A 22690-nucleotide genomic window follows, 5' to 3' on the forward strand; every position below is an offset into this window, starting at 1 on the left:
TATGCTCAAAAACCCTGAAATGTGGCTTAATTCTAAAAAACTAAAAAAATCTCCAAAGGGGAGTGGGCCTAAACTTCTCCATAGTGATGTCAAAGTCTTGTTGCCAGTTATTGCAAGCAATTGGTGGTGATTGTTGCTGCCAAAACTCGCTCAACCAGTTGTCAGGTAAACTACATTTGTCGCTTGCAAGCCTTCTCTGATAAATATTCTTGTTGCTCGGCCGTGTCTTGGTGGGTTTGCAGTTGTACCAAACGTTTTCCATTTTCAGATAGTAGATTAAACAGTCCTCTGGGGGATGTCCTGCCATGGGAAATTGTTTGATAACCTAGCCATGTTAAAAACTTCTCCACAACTTTCTCCCTGACCTGCCCGGTGGTTTCCCTGGTCTTCATGGTGCTTTTTGTTCCCTAATAGTTCTTTAACAAACCTCTGAGGCGTTCACAGAACAGCTGGATTTATACTGAATAAATTACACACAGATGGACTTAATTAGTGGACTTCTGAAGGACATCGGTTTCACTGGGTTTTATACAAGTGTATCATAAAAAAGGGGGATGAATACATGTGCATTTCACTCTTTATATAAATGATTTGTAAGAAAACAAAAAAAAATCATGTATAATTTTTGTTTTGTCTTCAATCTTGGGCTTCGTCTCGTTTGCTTTTGCACAAGAGATCTGGAACATATTTGATGAGTTGCTGTTTATTGTATGTGAACTTGGTGTTAAGAAGCATTAATCACTGTGACGGGACTGTTGAGATGACAGATTATGAAAAATGACCAGAGCCATCACATGAGGCGGCCACCAAAAAAACGGACTTACGTTAGATTAATGAGCAGAGTCGTTCTTCTTTGATAGTAAGGATGTTAAGAATTTGTGATACGTCCATGACGGCAATGTTCATGTGAAGTAGGTGATTTATGCATTTTTCTATTCTGAATTGGTATGAAAAATAGCACAAAGAGCTGAAAATGGTTTTATTTACATACAATATGCCCTTTGTTTATTTTCTGCATGACTAAAAATCAAAATTTAAGAAAAGAAATATGCGAGTTATGTTGTTTTGTTTTTTTTTTCATTTATATATCACATCCAGTCTTGAGCTGATACTGCATACCTGATTGTTTATATTGAGTTATTGAATGAAAAACATCCTTCAACCCGTGTGTCCAGTCATTGCATTACAGTCTGTGTATTTTGCACTGTTGAAATATCTTCCACAAAGTAGTATTTCTAACTTTTGCTTGTCCTGTCTGGCAGTGCAGCGATTAGAAATGCTGCCTTAACGCCAAAGAGAGCCTAACAGATTTACTTTCACAAGTGGAGCATTACTGCTTTCGATACAGTGCTCCGCTTGATACTCATGCAAAAAACTTTAAATACACCTATGATGGACTTACTCTAGAAATTGGCATGTGGAGAAGTATGGGATTTCGATAAATGAAAATGTGTATGAAGCCTGGATGAAGGATTTCCAAACTTGATAAAGATTTGACGTGTTTTTGTTATAATTTTGGCACTTTCAATTGGGAGCTGCTGACCAACATAAATTCTATATTTGAATATCAGCTTTCCTTGAATCTAAATTATTAATAACATAGTGACCATTAAAAATTCCCTTTCTTTCTCTATTTCTAGTTTTTGCCTTTTCTGGTCTAAAATATATGCCCATGTGCATTAACATTTGACAGTGTTACTGACTTATTATTAGAGATCATTGTGTAAAAATGGTTCTTCATATAAAACTTGTGGGAAAATGTATCGTACAATAAGTAACGTGTTGCACATCTTTATCTTTCAGATAACGCCACAGAAAGGACCTACATTATGATGGAAGCCAGACTGGGAGCGCTCTTTAAAGCTGAGAGTGAATATACGATTTTGGACAAGTGAGTATAAACTCTACTGGATTTATACAAGTAACCAATACAGATGTAGGATCTCGGCTCTTCATTGAGGGAACTCAGCTGCCCAGCTTGGTTTCTGAAAACCGTATTAACTATAAAGAAGGTAAATAAATACACTCATAAAGTAGTAGGGTGTTATTAATAAATGTTTTATAATGTCATATAAGGTCACCTCTAAGTGCTCCTTTTTGTGGCGATGGTAAGTTTGTCCTCTGTGCTTTTTTTAGATTCCCTGGCAAGGTCCTTAAAGGAAAAAAGTACAAACCACTTTTTCAGTACTTCAGTAAGGTAGGTAGACTTTTTAACCTTATTTTCTCTCAGTTTTACATCTTTCTTTTTTAAAATAAAGTAATATCCCTTACCTTTACTTTTTTACCTCACATTAGAGTGATTCCTCAACTGAAATCTCCCCTAAAAGGGAATTTGCAGTATTTGTATCCATTTAACCACAGAGCCATTTTGTTGTCTGTACCAGGGCACAAGTGTCACATGTGTCTCTCTAGTGTAGGAAACAAGCATCTGCATGGATCAGTCAGTTCAAATATAACACACTGGGCCAACTGGCTGCGCTGATTTTTTGTGTACAAACACAACATTTAGAGGCTCCTAAAAGAATAAAAAAAAGAAATCAGCTTCTTAATGGTAACAATGTGGCGTTTAGAGATAAAAAGGGGGAAAATTGAAAGAAGTCCAGCAGCTGCTGTGCATTAAATGAAAACAGAATAACTGACTTCTCCAGATCTCTATCTTTTTGAAGCATTGCTCCTGCATGTAGCTTTTTGATAACTGGTAAATGAAATAGTTTCATAACTTTGGTTAATTAAATTGGGAAATTTGTCATGAGTTGATTAGTCTGGACACAAACATCCAATCCACCAAGTGTTGAGACCAGCAGAGAGGATCCAGTTCGATATTTTAAAGAACTTCAAATTTAGAGCTGCTACAACTATTCAGTTTGATAGACGGCAGACATTTGACATAGTTTTTTTTTTTTTTTTAGGAAAACGGTTATTAAAGTTCTGTTTTCCTCTTTTTGTGAAGAGTCCCCTGGCTGCAGTCTGCAGGATCCAGGCACGAGCGCTTCTGTTACTGTCTCCTATTCCTCATCATCCTCTCCCTGTTTTTAGCAACCAACTCTAATAAATGATAATAATAAATAACTGCTTTAACGCCCATAACTTGCCGTCCAATCAATGATTGTGGATTGGTATGTCTGTTGGTGGTTTCTAAGGGGATTTTGCTGCAGCAACAAGCCCTGAAGTCTGGCATCTTACAGCGCTACAGAAGTCACACTTACGTATTTGTTGCTCACACTGTGTGATAATGTGTGCAGGCCTGAGGAGCCACCAGTGCAACACAGAATAGGAATGGTTGCAAATTGTTAGTTGCATGTGCGACTGAATTGATCGCACCCTGGAGCCCTGCAAAGCAGAAAAAGATGACACCCCTAGCTGAATAGCCACATGGGTGCTAACATTTAAACACATCCCTTTACTTAAGCAGACAAGGAGGAGGACCTTGTACTGGGTACATTTCTATGCATTTTATACTTTTGCATTAGTGCTTTGATCAAATGCAATATATGATTAAAGGTGCAGATCCTAGTTGGTTAGGGTCATGGACTCAAACCATGTAACAAGACTAAATGTCTGTTGCCTGCGCCCATTTTTTTAATTTTGTTTTTCCACTTCCCCTCCGAAGTGTGCAGAGAAAGGAGCGTTCCAGGTGGTGACGGACAACTACGTCAAGGAGGAAGAGGGCACAGGGGTTGTCCACCAGGCCCCTTACTTTGGAGCTGTGAGTAACATGCTAATATTTATCACCATTTGTTCATATGTCAAACCGCTGCACTGTGTTCCCAAGCCCTCAATTTATCTAAATTAAGGTAAATTATGGTACATCAGTAAAGAAACTTTGTTCATAGCTTCTGTTCACTGAAAGAGAAAAATATATATAAAAAAAGTATGAATATTATGAAATGTGATGTGCTTTTATGTCCTGAGTGTCGACCTTTGAGCATTAAGACTGATAATAAATGAAAATGCGGCCGTCGCCAAATCATTTGGGTGCTTCGTTAAGCAGACGTCAATGTTGGGTCTCATGCTTCTCCTTCAGGGAACAAAAGATAAAACTGTAACTAAGTCACTGATTGATGTACCATTAAATGATTGATCATACGTGGGTGGATTTGATCAAATTAATAATTAGAGGAATAAAACTCCATGACAATTTTGTAAAAAAAAAAAAAAAAAAAAAAAAAAATCATCTTTGAGGGAATTTAATGAAATTATCAGTACAGCTTTTTATTTCGTGCTCGGTGGATGTTGGCTTTGGGATTCCTGTGTGAAAATAGGACTTAGTGTTCAGCCTTCATGAGAATAATAATTTTTGTTAACATATTTCAAGCATTACTGTTACAAAAGACACCCTCTCCCTTCAGCAGGCTGTATTTGCTGCACATGAAATGTCATTCAGAGGAATGAAAATGATTCTTTGTGGGAGGTTAACATTGCTTTTAAAGTTGAGAAAACCTCATCAGAGTCTGAAGCTGTTTTTCTTTTTAACCTTTTTTTGCAGGTACGTCTTAAATAATTACAATATCATGAAAAAGTTCAATATATTTCAGAAAGTGAAACTCTTATGTTAAACAGCTTCAGTACACAGAGTGAAATATTTCAAGCCTTCACTTGTAGTTTTCTCTCATACTCCTTGACAATAGATGCTTTATTGGGTTCAGGTTAGACGAGTTTTTGGCCAATCAAGCACAGTAACACAAACTGAACCAGTTTTTGGTCCTTCTGGCAGCATGGGCAGGTACCAAGTCCTGCTGGGAAAATTAAACCTGCATCTCCATAAAGCTTGTCAGCAGAGGGAAACTTTAGGTACTCCAGAACTTCCTGATATGGCTGCATTGACTGTGGACTTTAGAAAATGTAGTGAACTAACCTCAGCAAGTGACATGGCACCCCAACCCCACTGACTGTGGAAATGTCACAGTATAAGCAACATGGATTCTGTGCCTCACTGACTCTTCCTCCAGACTCTGGGACCATGATATCTAAATGAAATGGAAACTTTACTTTCTAGCTGAAAAGCAGACTTTGGACCTCTGACTAGTTCTTCTAGTTATTTTTCTCCTTAGTCCAGGCAAGCTTATGAAGTTGTCTCTGGTTGGGGAGTGGCTTCACACAGGGAGTGCAACGTTTGTAGCCCATCGTTGGATTCATCGGTGCGAAGTAGCTCCTGAGGCACGGACTCCAGCCTCAGGCTCTTTGTAAAGCTCCTCCAAATTCTTGAATAGATTTTGCTCACCAGTCTTCTCAGGTCTGCGGTTGTTCGAGAAATGTGAATGTAATAATTTTATTTTTATTAAGTTACAGGCATTTGGTTTGTTTTAAGAGTTGGCCTTCAGGGATGTTCTGTTGTTTTTAACTTCAGACAGGGGAGAACAAATGATTCTCCCAGATAAGGAATGTCTTGCCTTATCCAGCTGTGCATCTCGCAGGTGACTGATCACCACCCCCAACAAACTTGCTCCCCTATTTGTGTGCAAACCCCCATGTTGTAAACATTTGACCTCTCCTGTCCCTTTTTTTTTTAAGTTTGATAATAAAGGCAGAGAGAAAGAGGTGGCTCGGCACAGATGATCCCAGACTGTCAGGGAGGGAACATCTCCGTTTGGTTTCCTCTGCCCTATCCTGCAGGACAGCCTAAACGTGTGTTTCTGTGGTTTTCTTTGTAGGATAATAAGGGGTTATTTATCATAACCCTATCAGTGGTTATAACTGTTGCTGGTGCAGCTTTTCCTACCAAACGTTTTCCTTCCACTCAACTTTCCATGAGTATGGTTGGATTCAGTGCTCTGTGAACAAACAGCTTCCTTATGAACGATCTTTCGGGTCTTTCCCTCCTTGTGGAAGGAGGCGATGATCCTCTTCTGGACATCGTCTCGTCAGCAGTCTTCCCAATGATTGTGTTGCCAAATGACCTAGACTGAGAGACCGGTTAGAGGCTCAGGTAACCTCGGCAGGTGTTTTGAGTTACCTGATTAGTGTGTGACACCACAATATTTTACGAGACATTGAATTTTGGGGTTTATCATCTTTAATCGTCAAAATTACGAAAAATAAAGGTTTGAAATAGTTCTCTCTGTGTACCGAGTCTCAGAGCAAACACTTTGTAAGGTAGTTACTGCTTTTCATTTGGTCTCCAATCCTTTATTTAGCAGTGAGACTTACTTGGACTTATCTGAAAACTAAAAGCTGAACTACGAATGCCTTTACTCTGAAGACGTATGGTCGGGAAAAGGCGCTGCCCTACTGCGTTTTTGAAAATTTTGTTTGTTATGACTAGATGTGAAACGAGCCAGTGAGTCATCTGTCTTGGATCCTGACAGGGTGTTTGAATAGAAATTACATTTAGAGCTGGGCAGTGCTCATATCTTTCGTGCATAGCTGCCACATGCCAGCAGAGCTTGTTTCAATGCTGTAAAAGCTGTCCACCTCAGCAAGGAATTTGATGTGCAGTCACATGTTTAAACTGGAGAAACATGTCTTCAAAAAGGGTTGACGGTGATTAACCTTGACATTTTGTACTAAGTTTGAGGTTGTACATAAAAAAACATAAGAAAATCAATAAATGTAATAAGAAAAGCTGTAAATTCTCCCAGTGAATGACGTTATTGTTTGTGCAGGATGATTACAGGGTGTGCACTGAATACAGCATCATCCAGAGGGACCAGGCTCCTATCTGCCCTGTGGATGCCTCCGGCTGCTTCACTTCAGAGGTCACTGACTTTGCAGGACAGTATGTCAAAGTGAGTGACACGTCATGCATTTACATGCAGATTAAGTTCAGCAAAGTTTCACGTTTTCTGCTCTTTCCAGGAACAACTGATGTATGTTTTAACACATAAAGCATGTTACAAATATAATAGTTTTACCCCTGATTTTTATTCTGAGCACCCGCTGGGCAATTGTTCTGTCCTCTTAGCTGTAAGGTGAATGTAGTAGTTGTTATAAGTAAAATATAATATCCATATAATTTATAATCTGTCTTTATATTTCGCTACCAAGGAGCCAGACTTGGATGCAATACTTTGAAGTGATGTTAATGAATAATTCTCCAGGGTTCTTGGGGGGGTTTGACAAGTTTTTCCTTCTTCTTTGGCTTCTTTCATTCAGTTTTGTCCAGACTTTGTGTTTGAGCAGTATGTTGTTTAGCATTTATTTAGAAAAAGTCAAGATGTAGGTGTTGAAAAGAGGTCCTCAATGTGCATATTCCTGGATAAGTGTTTTCTCAGTTAGGTTTTGTTGAGCTGGAGGTGTGCCTGGTGTGGTGTTGAGCCCCGAATATGGTTTCATTTTCTATTGCCTGACCATTTGAGCATGACATTCAGGGGGAAATAATAATAATAATAATAATAATAATAATAATAATAATAATAATAATTTTGTCGAGTTCATATTTGGCTCATTAATACGCTAAGGCCCCTCAATGAAATGCTGGGCTTTTCTTCCAAGGCCTGGTAGGTTTGAAGCTGTTACATAAGTTTTAAACTTCCTTGTAATAGTCCCAAGGACGTCTCTTTGAACATTCAGTTTTTATTCACGTATGCATGCCCATTCAGGTGTGATGAAATAATCTCACTCACCTTTTGTGTAAGCTTTATATTTCCCATCATTGTACCTCACATTGAATATCTACATATATTCAAAGTCATGAGAAAAGCCTTTTTGCCCTTTTCTTTGAGAGCAAAGGTTTCCTCTTTGCACACCGAACAGGAAGTTTAAAGCTGTAAAACATGAGCTTGCAGTGGATCTAGTGATGACATTTTAGGGTTTTAGAAGCTTCTTTGAGCATTTTGTGGTCTGCGGTCTGGCCAGCCAAACCCTGTTAGTTATTTTTTTTACAACAAATTAATACTAAATCTTTTACAACATCTTTAAATCCTTTCCCAGACTCTTAAATTGCAACAATCTTGGTCCTAGAGGTTCTTTCGCTCAAATTTGAAGTGTTTGGTTTCAATCTGGAGCACGTTAGACTGTATATCTCAGGTTTAAACGGAGCAAAGCTCCTTCAAAAAGCTGCGTCTAATCATGTGTCCCTGATGAGATGCGTCTGTGTGTGGTTTTAGACATTTTCATCCAGGGTTGCCCTAATTTATTCCCCCAGCAGAGATAGTAATTTACTAAATTACAATGTTAAAGAACGTTTTAAAACACATTTTCTTTAGTTTTAATTATACTGCTTAGAATTATAATCGTTATAATTGATATTAAATATCCTCATGTAAGAATATGAGCACATTTTTCACACAACTGTGAGGCTGAAGCAAAGCCCGATCCCTGTAGAGTTTAGAAAACTTAATTATGTTTTACTTTAGGCGATAAAAGTAGCTTTAAAAACAGTTATATAGCAAATGAAAAATCCTTTCATGGGAAATCCTAATAAGATAAACTGGTTCATCCCAAAAAACAACAATCAACACAGTAAATGCATTATGCAGGGTTAGTATGTCTACCGCCGTATACTGAATGACTCACTGGTGCAGGCGGAGTTAACACTCTTTAAAAATAAAAACTCTGATCGATTCTACAGATCTTTGGATGTTTCTTTTTGCAGCTGTATTTATAAAGATCACTTGCAGCGATGCTGCTTCCTACTTGCAAAATCTACAAAAACGAGGTATTACTCCATCTGGGTTGTAGTGTAAAGTGAAAGAAATGGGACAGCTCATGTTGATGTATTGGAGGTAAAGCCAGAGAGGCCAGCCTGAAATGCACAGAGGAGGGATAGTGAGGATGTCGGTGGAATGACGCTGAGGTTGGAGCTGTCATGCAGGTCTAGAGCAAGGTTGCCCAAAGTAGGACGGGGGCCATTTTTGGCCCCTGGACTGATTTTGTGTTGCCCACAACTACAATTTAAGAATGATTTGGCCCGTCAGCAGGGGCAGCTAATGCAGATGGATCTTTTTTTTTATCTTGCAGTTGAAAATGTTATGTACAATACAAAGTATTATTTTTTTGATTACCACACCTTTTGCAAATAGGACTCCATCTGTCTAATGACGTTTACTTGGGGCTGGGCGGTATGACCTAGAATTCATATCACGGTATAAACCTTCACGGTAACGTTATTTATCTCAGTATAAATTTAAGGTGGAAAATGTTCATAAAAAGCAAAGATAATGTCATTTTTTTAGAGCATTTATTTAGCAGAAAACAGTAGGCATAATGAAACCCAGCACTCTATGCTGCATATTATTATTGGTCTTTAAATATCACGAAAAGCAGGTGCGAGAAATAGTCTTGTGTGTGCGCACACACATTTTAACCATTTCTTTATATACATATTTCTTTTATGTTTTTCACTGTATGGAAAACATATGTTTGCACAAGTACGTTGTGAGGGCTCGTTTTGTCTCCATCGATCGCTCTTTCGGTCTTAAGCCATACTCTGAAAAGGCTTAACCGCGCAGGTGATTGAGCCCAGCGCCGCCTCTGGCTCTTGGTATATTCAAGCATGTGCTTCGTTTCAAATGACTTTGAGGCAAAAAAATCTGTTTTAACTCATTTAATGATATTAGCTAAACAGAGCAAGTGTTTTCAAACAAACAGTGACCCAAATTCTGTTTTTTAAATGCTGAGACTACACAAAAAAAGTTATTTTTTTTAATCTAGATGGTCATCCAGTTTGCAAAACAGTTTGCAAACTGGATGACCATCTTTTAATAAGGCAAATGTGAATTTTTTTTTTTTTAAGTTTTGGACCTACAATGATTTATGCATCTCTTTCCTACAGAAAATCGGACAAATTTATTTAAAAAAAATCGCAACATAATATTGGGGTTAGTAAAAATGTTTTTTTATTTTTATTAATTTATGCTTTTTGGCCCTGGAATACTTTTGACTTGACAATTTTGGCCCTGGTGACAAAAAGTTTGGACACCCCTGCCCTAGAGGAAGACCAGAGAGGAGATTTATGGATGGAGTGAAAGAGGACATGAAGGTGCAGAAGATAAAGTTAGATGGAAGACAGATTACTCGCTGAAAGGCTGAAAGAAAAAAAGCAGAGAGTGAAGGAAATCCTCATCAAACAGTTTGATATGTTCTTGGAAAAGATGCTTTCACAGCACTTTTTTCCTCTCTCTACCAGCACGCTGGATACGTCCATGCTGCATTCGGTCACACCCAGCTTCGTTAGCATCCTGAGTTGATAAGAGGGTAAAAATAGCTGCCATGCATGATGTGATCACTATTTAACATGTTGGTGCAATCAAGCAGGGAGTGGACCTGACCCGCCTGGTCACTGACAGTACAGCGTTAGCTAATAAAGAGCACGGAGCAACAGTTCTCTGAAAGTCTGTCATAATCCACTTTTGAGATGTGCTAAAGCGTAGTCCGAGTTTCATGGCTGTCTGAGACATTCTTTGGCACCGTATAAAAACTAAGAAGTGATTGGAGGGAGCTTCAGTCTCAGTGTGGGAATCACAGCAACGCCAGAGCATCGTTCATTTGTCAAATTGAGAAGGAAACCCAGTATCCTACACAACATGAGGGCTTCATCTTACACCCAGAAGAGCTTACAGGTCAGCAGCTCCTCTGGCAGGGTGAGGGTTCAGAGCCCATCCCCTTCCCGGTGCCGTGGATCATCGTACGACAGCCGCGGGCGCTCAGGGTTTCGCGGAACCGCAGTCGAGCTGGGCACAGAGATACACCAGCAGCATGCCAACGAGAAGGAGGAGATGCAGGAGCTCAATGTCAAATTTGCGGGATACATCGCAAAGGTCCAGGCCCTCGAGCAGAGAAACGCCGCCCTGCAAGCCGAGCTGGCCGCTCTGCAGCAACGCTACAAGGGAAGCCCGAGTGGCATCAGTGACGAATACGAGCTCAAGTTCAAAGAGGTGCGGGAGCTGATCGAAACCCTCACCAACGAGAAGGGAGCCGCAGACATCGAGCGAGGCTACATCGAGGAGGAGGTGGAAGTGTGGCGACTGAAGCTGGAGGAGGAGCTGGCGCTTAAAGAGGAAGCGGAGATGATTCTCAGGGAGTTTCGCCAGGATGTTGACAGCGCCACGCTGCAGAAGGCCGAGCTCGAGAAGCGCATTGAGCAACTAGTGGCGGAGATCGAGTTTCTCAAGAAGCTGCACGACGAAGAGGTGGCCGACCTCATGAAGCAGATCGAGGACTCGAAGATCACCGCTGAGTTGGACGGTGACCGCCCTGACCTGGCGGCTTACCTGCGCAACATGCGTGCAGAGATAGAGGCCGTTGCCGCTCGAAATGTCCAAGAAGCCGAGAAGTGGTACAAGAGCAAATTCGACACGCTCAAGGAGCATGCAGGGAAACACGAGGAGCACATGAAGACCATGAAGGAAGAGATCACAAGCTACCAAAATCAGGTGTCAGACCTACAGAACCAGATCGACGCCCTGAGAGCTCGCAATGCGGCCCTGGAGCAGCAGCTGGAGGAAATGGAGATCTCCCACATGGACAAGGTGGGAGGTCTGGAGGCCATCATCGCCCAGCTGGAGGCTCAACTCTGCGAGACCAAACTGGAGATGACCAAGTATCTTCAAGACTACCAGGAACTGCTGCACATCAAGCTCAAGCTGGATGCAGAGATCGCCACCTACAGGAAGCTACTGGAAGGAGAAGAGCAGAGGCTGGGAATCGCTAAAGATAACTAAGAATTACCCTCAGTCCTGAACAGGGAGGCCTGCAGAGCACCATGGAGCAGAGCAACCACCGCAGCCTTGTTAGAAAGACTTAAAGATGTCTTAATCAAAGGACTGGGTGTTGTTTAACATTATAATAACCATAGTAAGGCTTTCATTGATTAACTGAACAGAACCCATAAAAGTCCAAATTACTGTTCCTGTTAGGAATTTAGTTCCAGAAAAATACTTCAAATCTAACAGCGATATGTATCTAATGCGCAGTTTGGGATAAATTATGTTTCATATTACCCAGCTCTTTTCCTGTATAATTCATGTTTGACTCCCATTAGTTTGCTGCCAAGGCTCCTGTCCTCCGTCTTTCCTGAGAAATTTCACATCATTTTCAAAACTCGTCCTCCTTCATTCTGACCGTCCTTGTCTCAGCACATATCTGGGTTTGGCAGCCCTCATTTCTCCTCGCTCGTTCTCCTTTCCTTCACTCCAGCTCCTGCAGTAGTCCTGCTAAATTTACCTTCCCCTTTTTTTTCCTGCCAAGTCAGCCAACCCGCTGTCGTACCTCTGTCACTTCTCTGTGCTCCAGTCTCTCGCTTTGTGTCGTCAGTCTGCTGCCGCCTGTCCAAGTTTCCTTCACAGCAAAACTCCTGACTTGGTGCGAATTGAAGACGGCCACCCTGACTGATTCTGAGTGTTTGTGACAAGAATAATCTGTTTCCCCATTTACACTGATCTTTACCACCTGTTACTTAATAAAGATTTAAGTGAGTGCATATAAAACGATAGTGTTGTTTCTTTCCTCCAGCATGCCTTTTGAACCCTTGTCAGAAAAAAAAAAACGTCTTTGAATATCCGACCTTTCAGTCTAACTAAAATGTTTTAATACTCTGTTTAATGGCCTGACTCCACTTTGTTAATTTGATATCCTTGTGTTTGACTAACATGCAGAACATCTGCTCATCATCCATGTGGCCAACTGTTGAATTAGATTCACCCTCCCTCTGGGTTGGTGGCGGATTTCCAAACAATCATCTCATTAGGGATGCATAACCACACTATTGTTAGTGTGGTTATGATCAAAAAAGAATATATGGGGGGGGTTATAGATGGAAAAAAATTAAACTGTTTTAATCAAGAACAGGTTATGAACCACTTTGAGATATATTTAGGAGCTTCCTGTAAATTGAACTGCGAGCGTAGTTAGAGGGAGATGAGTGTGTGATGAGCCTCCTGGCTGATGGCATATATGATCGTGAAACGTGAGCTGCATAACAAAACACACAGTTTTCACTGATTCATTGAGGCTGAATGTCACCTTAGTCGTAATTTCTTTTTTTTAAGACTGTATGGCAGACGGGGCTCGGTCTGTTCATGAATTAACACCGTAGGATTCAGCTTTATTTGCATCTAGTTGACTTCAGTTTGTCCGTTTAAAAAGTGGAGCTCTATCTTGGTGGGGGAGAAGAATCAAAATGGAAATTGGAAATTGTTTTAGCAGTATACATTTTATTTGATGCTAAAAGTGCAATAGAAAAATTACTTTTCTATGTTGCTCTCCAACATCAGCGGCGCACTGTTCCGTGTCGTACTGACCGAAGATGAGAGTTGTCATTCATCTTAAAGGAGGGGCGTAATGTGCGTTGAGCTAATAACACCTAGCATGTCAGCTTATTTAGTCTAGTAGGTTTTCTCCCAGACGAGAACTTTACTAACCGTTTTATCTCACTCTCAAATATCAGGGCATTTCAAATAAGCAAACAATGCTTACCCTGGTGGGGGGCAAGTGAAGCCTGGTGGCCTGCCAGGCTTATAATACGGTGGGGGAAACTCTGAAATACTACATTGGATAAAATCACTTTTAATACAGAAATTTGGACTTAATGAGAACGATATTTAACAATTTGAAAATATGATTTTAATCGGACCACCAAGCCTCATCAGAAGGCCTAATCTAATTTATTGAAACTTATTTAAATTAGTTACATATGGAGTGATATTTTAAAGCTTTATTCCTAGTGATAGTGGCTTACATTGTATGAAAACCTAATATTCTGTTTTCTCAGAACATTAAACGATTGTGAGACCATTAAAATTAAATGAGTTGTGATACAGGATTATGATGGCCTACGTAGTCCCACAGAAGACTCCTGACTTTCAATCAATTCACTTTTTGAATTGAGAAAGCTTCCTGGAGAGGAAGCGAAACGTCTTCAACTACGGAAAACAAGTGCAGTTGCTTTTTTTTTTTTTTTTTTATTCTTTGGAATGACCATGACCTGGATGACTGAGAATCTTCACCAGCATTTGGGAGAGATCCACCAGGCGTAGAGTGTGGCTTGTGTCTGAGCGTGAAGAGCCAGTGCACACAGACGCTTCCGGCATTAACCTTTCAATGATATTCTAAGTTACTGAGATGCATCTTTGTGTATGTAGTATGTGTGGATTCATTTAAAACTCTACTGTTAAAATATTTTTACACAACTAAATGCACACTCCTTGTTTATAAGACATATCAGTGCCTTTTTTCTTTATTCTATATGTTTTTGCTACATCTATTCCACCAAAGTATTCTGGTGGCAGCAGAGATCTGCACATATTGAGGGGTCCCAGAGCCTAACTAACAGGCTCCTGTTGTTGCTAACTGCAGATAAATGCCATCTTCCAACACACTGGCAGCTCAAACCTTAAAGGAGGTTGTTTCTGTAATATTGTATTTTGTTCTGTTTTAGGACGCAGACAAGAACATCATTAAACTGCTGAAGGAGAAGGGGCGCCTGGTCAATGCCAGCACTTTCAAACATAACTACCCTTTCTGCTGGAGGTGAGACATCTTTACTGTAAACATACCTTTGTTCGTTTTTCTCATCACCCTCTGAAAATATATATTTTTTTTCTGTCTTCACAAAACTTAAAAAAAAAAAAAAAAAACAAGCTTGATCCAGCTTGCTAGAAAAGGTCACTGATGTTTTTTCCCCCCTTTAATACCTACAGCGTTATGCCTAAAGACATTAAGGTCATTGTTATGCACAGTGAAGCCGGGTGTGATGACGGCTGCATAGTTTGACAGTTAACACCTGGCTTGTCTTATGAGCTGTGGCGGCTGGTGATTAAAAGCTGAGTCAGTTGTAGAGACCTGGCCGGCTCCATTGAAAGAGGTGGTGAGACACAGATGCTGGTAAAGATCAGAGCTATTAAGGACAATGTCTCTCACCCCCTGTACAGTACTGTAGACAGCCTTAGGAAAAGCCCTGATGTGTTAAGGAGTGCCATAACTCATCTGTTCTGCCAGAGGCTGTCAGACTTTATAATCTAAATGTTTCCTTCAGAATTGTGTAACTTAGATAACCATAATTTTTAATTAAGAATACATTTTCTTTCACCGTCACCATTCCTTTTGTCTTGTTGCTGTTGTCTGACTCGTCTGATCGCATTTGTATCTTTAAATTACTTTAGCGCCGCTCATCTAAGCTGCCAGTGGTGTGACTTTGACACCTATCATGACGTAATCCGATTGGTTGAAGAGTGACACAAGAAAAAAGGAGTCTTTTAAAGGAGTAATAAGTAAATTTCCACCACTAGGCGCGCCGTTGACCGCTTTCTGTAGACCATAACAAGATGTGTGGCGCACAGAACAGTGACGTCTGGTATAACGTCTTAACCCTATATTCAGCAATTGTAGCATTGCATTGAATTGAATCAACATAGCAGCACAAGTCTAACAAGACTGGAACACCAACAAAAACAAACATTTGACTTTGTGCTGTTACTCACCTGTCTGGAGGAGAAAAGCTAGCCGAGTCAAACTGGAGCTCTCCAAATGCTCTGAACCTTGGAAACGCGAGGCCAATGTTAATCCTTGTTTTGTCACTTTTCTTATCTGACAACTTCTTTGCCAAAGACCGTTTTTTTTTTGTGACAATAATGGGTCCTTATCGTCTTTAGGTCAGTTCGACAGTGGCATTTTATGTAGCGGGAGGGGCTAAGCCTCGAGTGGCAGCTGTTCACATGCACGTACGGCCGTCTTTTGTAAACAAATCTTTGAATACTGAGGTTGAAATTCAGCCATTAGATTCAGGTTTCTTGGACCAGGGACATCTAAAAGTAGCAGGACACAGGCGATTGAGTTTGAGACCCCTGGTTTTGAACTTACAGGTAAAAAGTATTTTATAAATAATTTGTCATCGCTCCAAGACCTATAATGCATCAAAATCAGTTTGGATGATGTGGTGTATTTTGTTTGTGCTGTTGAAAAGAATTCAAGGGCTTTTTTTATTAGAGAAAAGGTCTTAAAATTATAAATGAAATAAAAAAAAAACGTTATCTTTAGAGGTAAGGTAGTTGTAAATCTGTGTGTGGAAAGTGGCAAAAAATATTGAAATGTAACATTTTATTACAATAAGAGAGCAGCCATTTTGGGCCCAAGGATAAAAACTATAAATTAATTTTAAAAGTGCCTCAAAGATTACTGTATTGTTCAGACTGTAAGGCACACTTTACTTTTTCTCAAAAACTCATTATTTATATATGATTACGGTTGTGCTTACTGACTGAATTTATGTGGTACAATGGGCTCAGAAATGTGTTAGAATATGTGAGCAAGACTTTGGTTAGCAGCAAAGCTGCTCCACTCATTGGATATTTGGAGCATTACGGTACTCTGTGTCACTACCTGATCGGACCCCTGAGCTGTCTACAAGACTGCCTGACTGTAATGTCTTAACTAGAAGTTCATCCATGTAAGACATCCCGCGCTAGCAACAATAAACCAATTAAGTTAATTCAATATAAAAGTTACGTTTATTTTGGCTTTATGTTAGAAACAGGGCAGAGTTGTCCAACTACTCTGTCCTCCCAACAGAGACGGATAGCTCTCCCGCTCAGGAGAGAGCGGTGTACTTTGAGGGGTGGAGTGATATTACACAGTTGGGAAGAATATTCAATGCGCCTTATAATCCGGTGTGCCTTATGGTCCAAAAAAATACGGTAAGTGATCAAGTACAAAAATATTGTAGCGCTATATTTAATGAAATGACTTGTATTCCTCAGGTCCGACACTCCCCTGATCTACAAAGCTGTTCCCAGCTGGTTTGTGCGAGTGGAGCACATGGTGGAGAAGCTGCTGGAGTGCAACGGGAAATGCTACTGGTAAGCTGTGACCGACTGACATCTATCTCAGAGTTAAGTGATTGTGAAGGGCCAACTGTGAGCTTTTCACCAAACAATTGATCTTAACTGCTTTGAGGCAGAGCAAACGGCAGATGCAGTCTCAAAACAATTACATCCGTCGCTCGACTGTGCAAGTTGTTGGTCCGTCTGTGGAGAACGGACCTCTCTGGCTCCAGAGGGCTTTTAAAGTGTCAATGATGGATTTAGAATCCAAGTCTTTGCAGTGACTTTTCTTGACTTTTACAATATCAGACAGAAATTCCTCTTCAAGGCCTTTTTTATGACGAACATTTTGCAGAGAAAATTAGCATGATGCTAAATCTGAAGCAGGATAAGTTTCAGCGTGATGGCTTTTCTAAGTGGTATTACCCATGGTGCTCCCAGCGCTCTCTTCTGAGCCACAGTAGCTGCCTCTGGTAATGGGACTGTCAAACCAAGATGAATGACTTACCGCCAGGAAGGTGAAGACGCACCGACACACATGCAGAGACCGAGCCAAACACACGCATACTTTAAAATTAAAGTCTGTGCTCCTTATCTAAAGGGTGTTGCTGCTGCAAACACTAAGCTGCCAATTTAAGGTAACTCAGACTAAATCACATCTAGTCAACAAGATTTATTTATTTGCCATTTAATTTGTTTTATAATTGACATTGGCAAAACATTTAAATCTATATTGTCAAAGAAAAACGGCAAGAAATTATTAATTATTAACAATATTTTACTGACCTTTCTTTATGTTTTGCCTTGGAACAATTTTTATCTGACTTGAGTTGCATTAAATGTGATGTACCTGTAAATGTAATAAAACATGCATGTTAAAAAATATCAAGGTACTCTTAGTGTATTACTAATAAACATTTTGACATTTTCACAAACAATCATCCTTATAGTTTCCATTGTATTGAGATGTAGCCTCGTTTATATAATTAAAAAAAACTCTAATAACTAAATCTAATAAAATCCATTTGCTCATTTTATCTTTAAACTCAGAAGTTTCAGTCAAAAGTCAGACTGAACTTCTCCAGTCAGAGTAAATTAATGACTTATTCAGCGCCCAAAGGGAGGCCATCTTCTAAGCCTGAAGGTGAAGTGATCACGGCCTCTTTAAAGTGGTTTCTCCACAGCCATAATGCAAAAGGTAACAAAACACATCATAGTGATAGTTGGCTGATGAGCAACACAAATAGGCTGGACTGTTTTGTTCATGATTCCTATAGCTCAAAGGTTTTACAATATAATAAAAAGCATGTATAGGGCTCTATGAAATCCATTTTTCTTAAAACAGGTTGTAAAAGAATAAAACAGATTTCATAATCTTGCTTTTACATTTTTTTTTAGTTCTACAGAAAAAGTTATTATGCCTTGCCAGTTCTAGAAACGCTGCGCCACCATTTGGTGGATAATTGTTTGTCCATTAAACCGAAAACAACCAGAAAGCGAAGCACATTTATTTTACAGCTGGGGAGGCTGCTCAGTTCCTAGCAGCACTCATCTGAACATAAGAGGTCCAACATTTTAAGGTACAAGTATATTTCATCTATTTATATTGGGTACTGATCACTTCATTTTTCAACCTATTGCAATTTACGATTTTGTTTAGCACTACATTTGCTGCTTTTATTATTGTCATTGTTTTTTTTCCATCTGGCTTTATAGATTTATAATAGGAATTATTATTCAAATTGATATTTGCACATTTGGCATATATTTAGCTAATGAATAAAGATAACCTCAAATTAGAGTTAAAGTAAACGCAGCTCCCGATCAACATAATGTAAGATATTTTAAACCATGCAGTGTTTCTGCTACTTGTAAGGCACACAGCTAAATAAAAGCCGCCACACCTTCAGAATGGAAAAAAAAAGTATAACTACAGAAAAAAAAGTATAACTACACACACACATATACACACACACACACACACATATATATATATATATATATATATATATATATATATATATATATATATATATATATATATATATATAATTACGTTAAAAGCACCAATCATTCTGGAGTCACTGTTAGCAGCGACACCGGCCATGAAGATTGCACATCCCTCAGCATTGTCTCACAGGCACAACATAGCTGCTACTGCCCTAACCCACTTCGTTTCCAGCTGGATCCTGCATGCGCCAAAGTGCTGGTGGTGATCTATTTTTGTCTCTGAAATTGTTGCTCTAAAATAATTCCCTGAATTTGATTCACACACATTTTCAATCTCTTATTCACCTCCTTTACTTTGTGTGCCTCTGATGTCTTTTTGGTACAATTTGTTTTGTGTAGAGTGGATTCAGGCAACACTTTAAAATTCATAAATCATTTCAAAAAGGTTATTTGTAGATCCAACCACAGTAAATCACTGTTTTTAATCACTTTTTTGTCTTGGCAAAAGCTTTTCTTCCCTGCAGCCTGGGTCACAAATGTTTGAACAAATATGCAATTTCTTTGATGATGATGTTGATGACATCATCATTGAAAGTGTTCATAAATAAACAAATTAAATGCATCTTATTATAAACAATGTGCTGTTGTCGATCAGCAGTTGTATTTATCTATTGTTGGTACGTGGTACAGATTTGATCTATTTATGACCTCGTAGGCGTAATTATTTCTGCTAATGATTGAAACAGTAGGGATTGTAGTCACAACTATGTTCAGTGTTGTCTCATGGTTTCTGTTGTATGCTACAAAATTGTTTTTAATTGCAGTTCTGATTAAAACGGAATGGATTTAAATAATCTTTAGCAAATTTGGACATATTTTTTGTGCAAAATTTAAAAAACAATTTTCAGGGTAACCAAAGTCTAAATTCAGTTTGTTGTTTATGTTAAAGCTGAGTTATCTTCTACATATATGTGTCATGTTGTCCACTTTTACACAGAATAAGGAGTATAGTATTTCTTAACAGTGTGTTACTGGGTGTGCACCTTTTGCTATAATTTATGTTCCGTTATGTTTGTAGGAAATTTGTTGGTTAAAAGAATCCAAAGATGCTTATATTAGCACCCAATAAACAGGTTTATGGGAAATAAATACAGCCGGTTATTAGGGCTGGGCGATTAATTTGAATTTACTATTTCTTAAGATTACATTTTTTAAAAATTGAGATTTTATATTGCCAGTCCACTCATTGTGCTTGTATGAAGAGAATAGCATTCCATGCTGAATATATGTTTTGGAATATATATTATCAAAATATTGTAAAGAGGAAACTTTATTTTTAACCATAATACGGGGCTCTTTGATTTACTCATTTACTTATTTTTTTAAAAGTTAGTTTGAAGTTACACAAGTGAAGTGAAGCCTGTTCTTAGCTCTTTGTGTAAAACTACTAGCAGTAAACATTTAGTTATATTTTCATTGTTTACAACGGCAGGGCCGCCATCTTGTTTTACAAGCATGTTTCACAGCTTGCATTTGGTTGAACTTTGAATTCAGGTTTAACTCCCAGACAAAATGGTTGTAAGATAACTTCTTTTTGTGTAACAAAAAGGAGAAAGAAAATGAATCGGATTTGGTATAATACAATCTGAGATTTTATTTTCATGCCATATCGCCCAGCCCTGCCAGTTCTACTTTATTTTTTTTATTTTTTTTTGGGTTGGGTGCTTTGATATGGATGAAACCACAAGTTTATTCTTGCTTAAAAACAATGTTTCAGATTCTGACAGACTTGCTCTGCATACCTACTATGATAACACTTATGGTTGTAGTAGGTTTTATCTAAGTCCTTTAACATACAGTTTTTTTTATCAGCTTTTTGTCCAGTTAATCTTTTCCTGTCACTGAACACAACCTCTCTTTCAATCGTTTGAATCCATCCCCACCGTGTAACTGATGATGGAAGCCTGTAGCTCCTAAATAACCCTTCTGTGTGTCTCAAGCAGTCCTGCATGTTTTAAATTCTTGATTTAGCTTGAACTGGGAGAAGAAGGGTAAAGGATGGAGGCTCGCTGGTGAACAGCTCTGGCAGGAAAAAAAAATCATTAAATTGATATATTAGGGGCCTAAATAGAAATGCCTCCTACAAATGGGAATTGATGAAGTCTTTGCTTAGCGCGTGAATCCTGGTGACAATTTATACTCCCCTCTGCACTGTTCTTGTGAGCAGAGTGGCCTGGCACAGTAAGAGAGAGCAGAGCGGCAAAAAAAAGGAGGAGGCGATGTGGAGACGGTAGATTAAAGCCAGAAATAAGACCAAGTAAACAGGAAAAGGAGAAAAGAGCAACACACAAAAGAGGAGGATGCCTTGGAGGAATGTTCACCTTTACAGCTGAATTTCAGATAGCGCACATGTACTTTTATTTCCAGGACTAAAAATAGTTCATTATTCCATGCAGTAAAAAAAAGTAAGAGGTAGAAGCCTGTAAGGGAAATATATTTGCTTATAAAATGCAGCACATTAATATGTTATGTAAGGTGTTTGGCATTCTTAGAGTAATGAAGTTTGTTGTTGTTTTTTTTTTTAAGAAAATCCCAGATAATGATTTTGAGAGGGTGAATGATCAGTACATTATATGCTTTTTATTTTTACATAGTGTTTGCAAAGTAAGGGAAATACTTAAAGGTGTAGTGAATGATCGTCTTTCGGCTTCGAGTTTTGGGGGGATGATTTTATCTACAGTTTTTGTGATACTGGGTGAAATCATCCTCCCATCCAGAAAGTAGTAAGTACATTATGTATTCAGAAAAAGGAGAAGAAAAAAATCTATCTCTGTGGGAGCTGCAGGCCTGTAAACCAATTCTTGCCGTTTGGCAGGGATTGGTCAAAGTTTTGGTCCTGGTCTCACCCCACTCTGTCCCTCAGGTTTGGGGGGTATCACCTTATCTATTAGTTGTTCCACATGCCAATCATTGACGCGCTCCCGTAAAGCCAATGTTCGTGCACCTTCCTTTGCTGGCTATGCATGCGCACTTCTAGTGTTTATGTATCTAGTTAGCTTAGCGGTTAGCTACAGTGTTAGCTATTCATGGTAGCTCTGCTGCTCTCACTGGGTGTGTCTTACCTACATTTTCAGAAAAATAGTCCTCTTTACCTTTTAATTATGCCAGCTGATTTGCCTTAAAAATAAAAATAAATTCAGTGTTATAGAAAACAATGTATATTACAACCTTAAATTTAAACTAATTAACAATTTTTGTTTGTCTAGTCTTACAGTGCTTACACATAGACTTTTGTGTTTAAAAACCGTAACTGTGTAAAACTTTATAAAATAGTATTTGTTTAAAGAGGGCTTTAATCTGCTTTGAACCTTCTGTCTCTGACTTTTTATATGCTGCAGGTAAGCTACTGAATGCTGATGATTACATTACTGGACCCCATATAATAAAATGTAAAAAAGAAAAATAAACTATCCCACACAACCACAACAGTCTTTTTTTTTTTTTTTCCTTTTGTCTTGTCTTGTCAGACCTAATTGGGCTCTGGCTAAAATATCCTTTTCTATTATGTACTCATTTCAAATAAAATTAAAATTAAATGATAATCGCTCTGTTTCTGCAGGGTCCCAGAGTTTGTGCGTGAGAAGCGTTTCGGGAACTGGCTCAGAGATGCACGCGACTGGGCAATTTCAAGAAATCGTTACTGGGGCACACCGATCCCTCTCTGGGTCAGCGATGACTTCGAGGAGGTCAGGAAAAACACAAAACACTAATAGAAATGCACTTTTATGCTTTAATGCTTTAATGCTTCTAATGTTTCTTGGTGTGGGGTGACTGATTATTGAGTTTGCAGCGATCAAGGTTCAGCATGAGAGGGCTCAATAGAATTTTTTTTTTTTTTGTGGAATAAAATTATGCTCAAGAATCCATTTTTTAGAATACATTTGCAATGTTAAAATGTAGCTTTCTGACCCGTTTTGTGAAAACTCGTGATGTGAACAGTTGGGTCTCTTTTCTCCTGGTGGAGGCTCATGTAGGAGAAACTTTCA

The 22690-nt window shown here is 39.0% G+C and overlaps 2 protein-coding genes across 2 annotated transcripts in view; both read left to right on the forward strand.

Annotated features, from left to right (window-relative positions):
- The window catches only part of iars1 (isoleucyl-tRNA synthetase 1), a 68455-nt gene that overhangs the window by 11805 nt on the left and 33960 nt on the right, over positions 1 to 22690 (forward strand). Inside the window, exons 8-14 of the mRNA XM_012869293.3 lie at positions 1804 to 1891; positions 2137 to 2197; positions 3611 to 3706; positions 6603 to 6725; positions 14315 to 14406; positions 16632 to 16730; positions 22264 to 22390. Coding sequence (XP_012724747.2) covers positions 1804 to 1891; positions 2137 to 2197; positions 3611 to 3706; positions 6603 to 6725; positions 14315 to 14406; positions 16632 to 16730; positions 22264 to 22390 — 686 coding nt within the window. The remainder of the gene's footprint in view (positions 1 to 1803; positions 1892 to 2136; positions 2198 to 3610; positions 3707 to 6602; positions 6726 to 14314; positions 14407 to 16631; positions 16731 to 22263; positions 22391 to 22690) is intronic.
- On the forward strand, positions 10364 to 12365 carry LOC105930892 (desmin). The gene has a single exon (XM_012869306.3). The coding sequence runs from the start codon at positions 10464 to 10466 to the stop codon at positions 11598 to 11600; it is 1137 nt and encodes a 378-aa protein (XP_012724760.2). The 5' UTR covers positions 10364 to 10463; the 3' UTR covers positions 11601 to 12365.

The sequence above is a fragment of the Fundulus heteroclitus genome, chromosome 20 (assembly GCF_011125445.2).
Source record: "Fundulus heteroclitus isolate FHET01 chromosome 20, MU-UCD_Fhet_4.1, whole genome shotgun sequence".
Lineage (NCBI taxonomy): Eukaryota > Metazoa > Chordata > Actinopteri > Cyprinodontiformes > Fundulidae > Fundulus > Fundulus heteroclitus.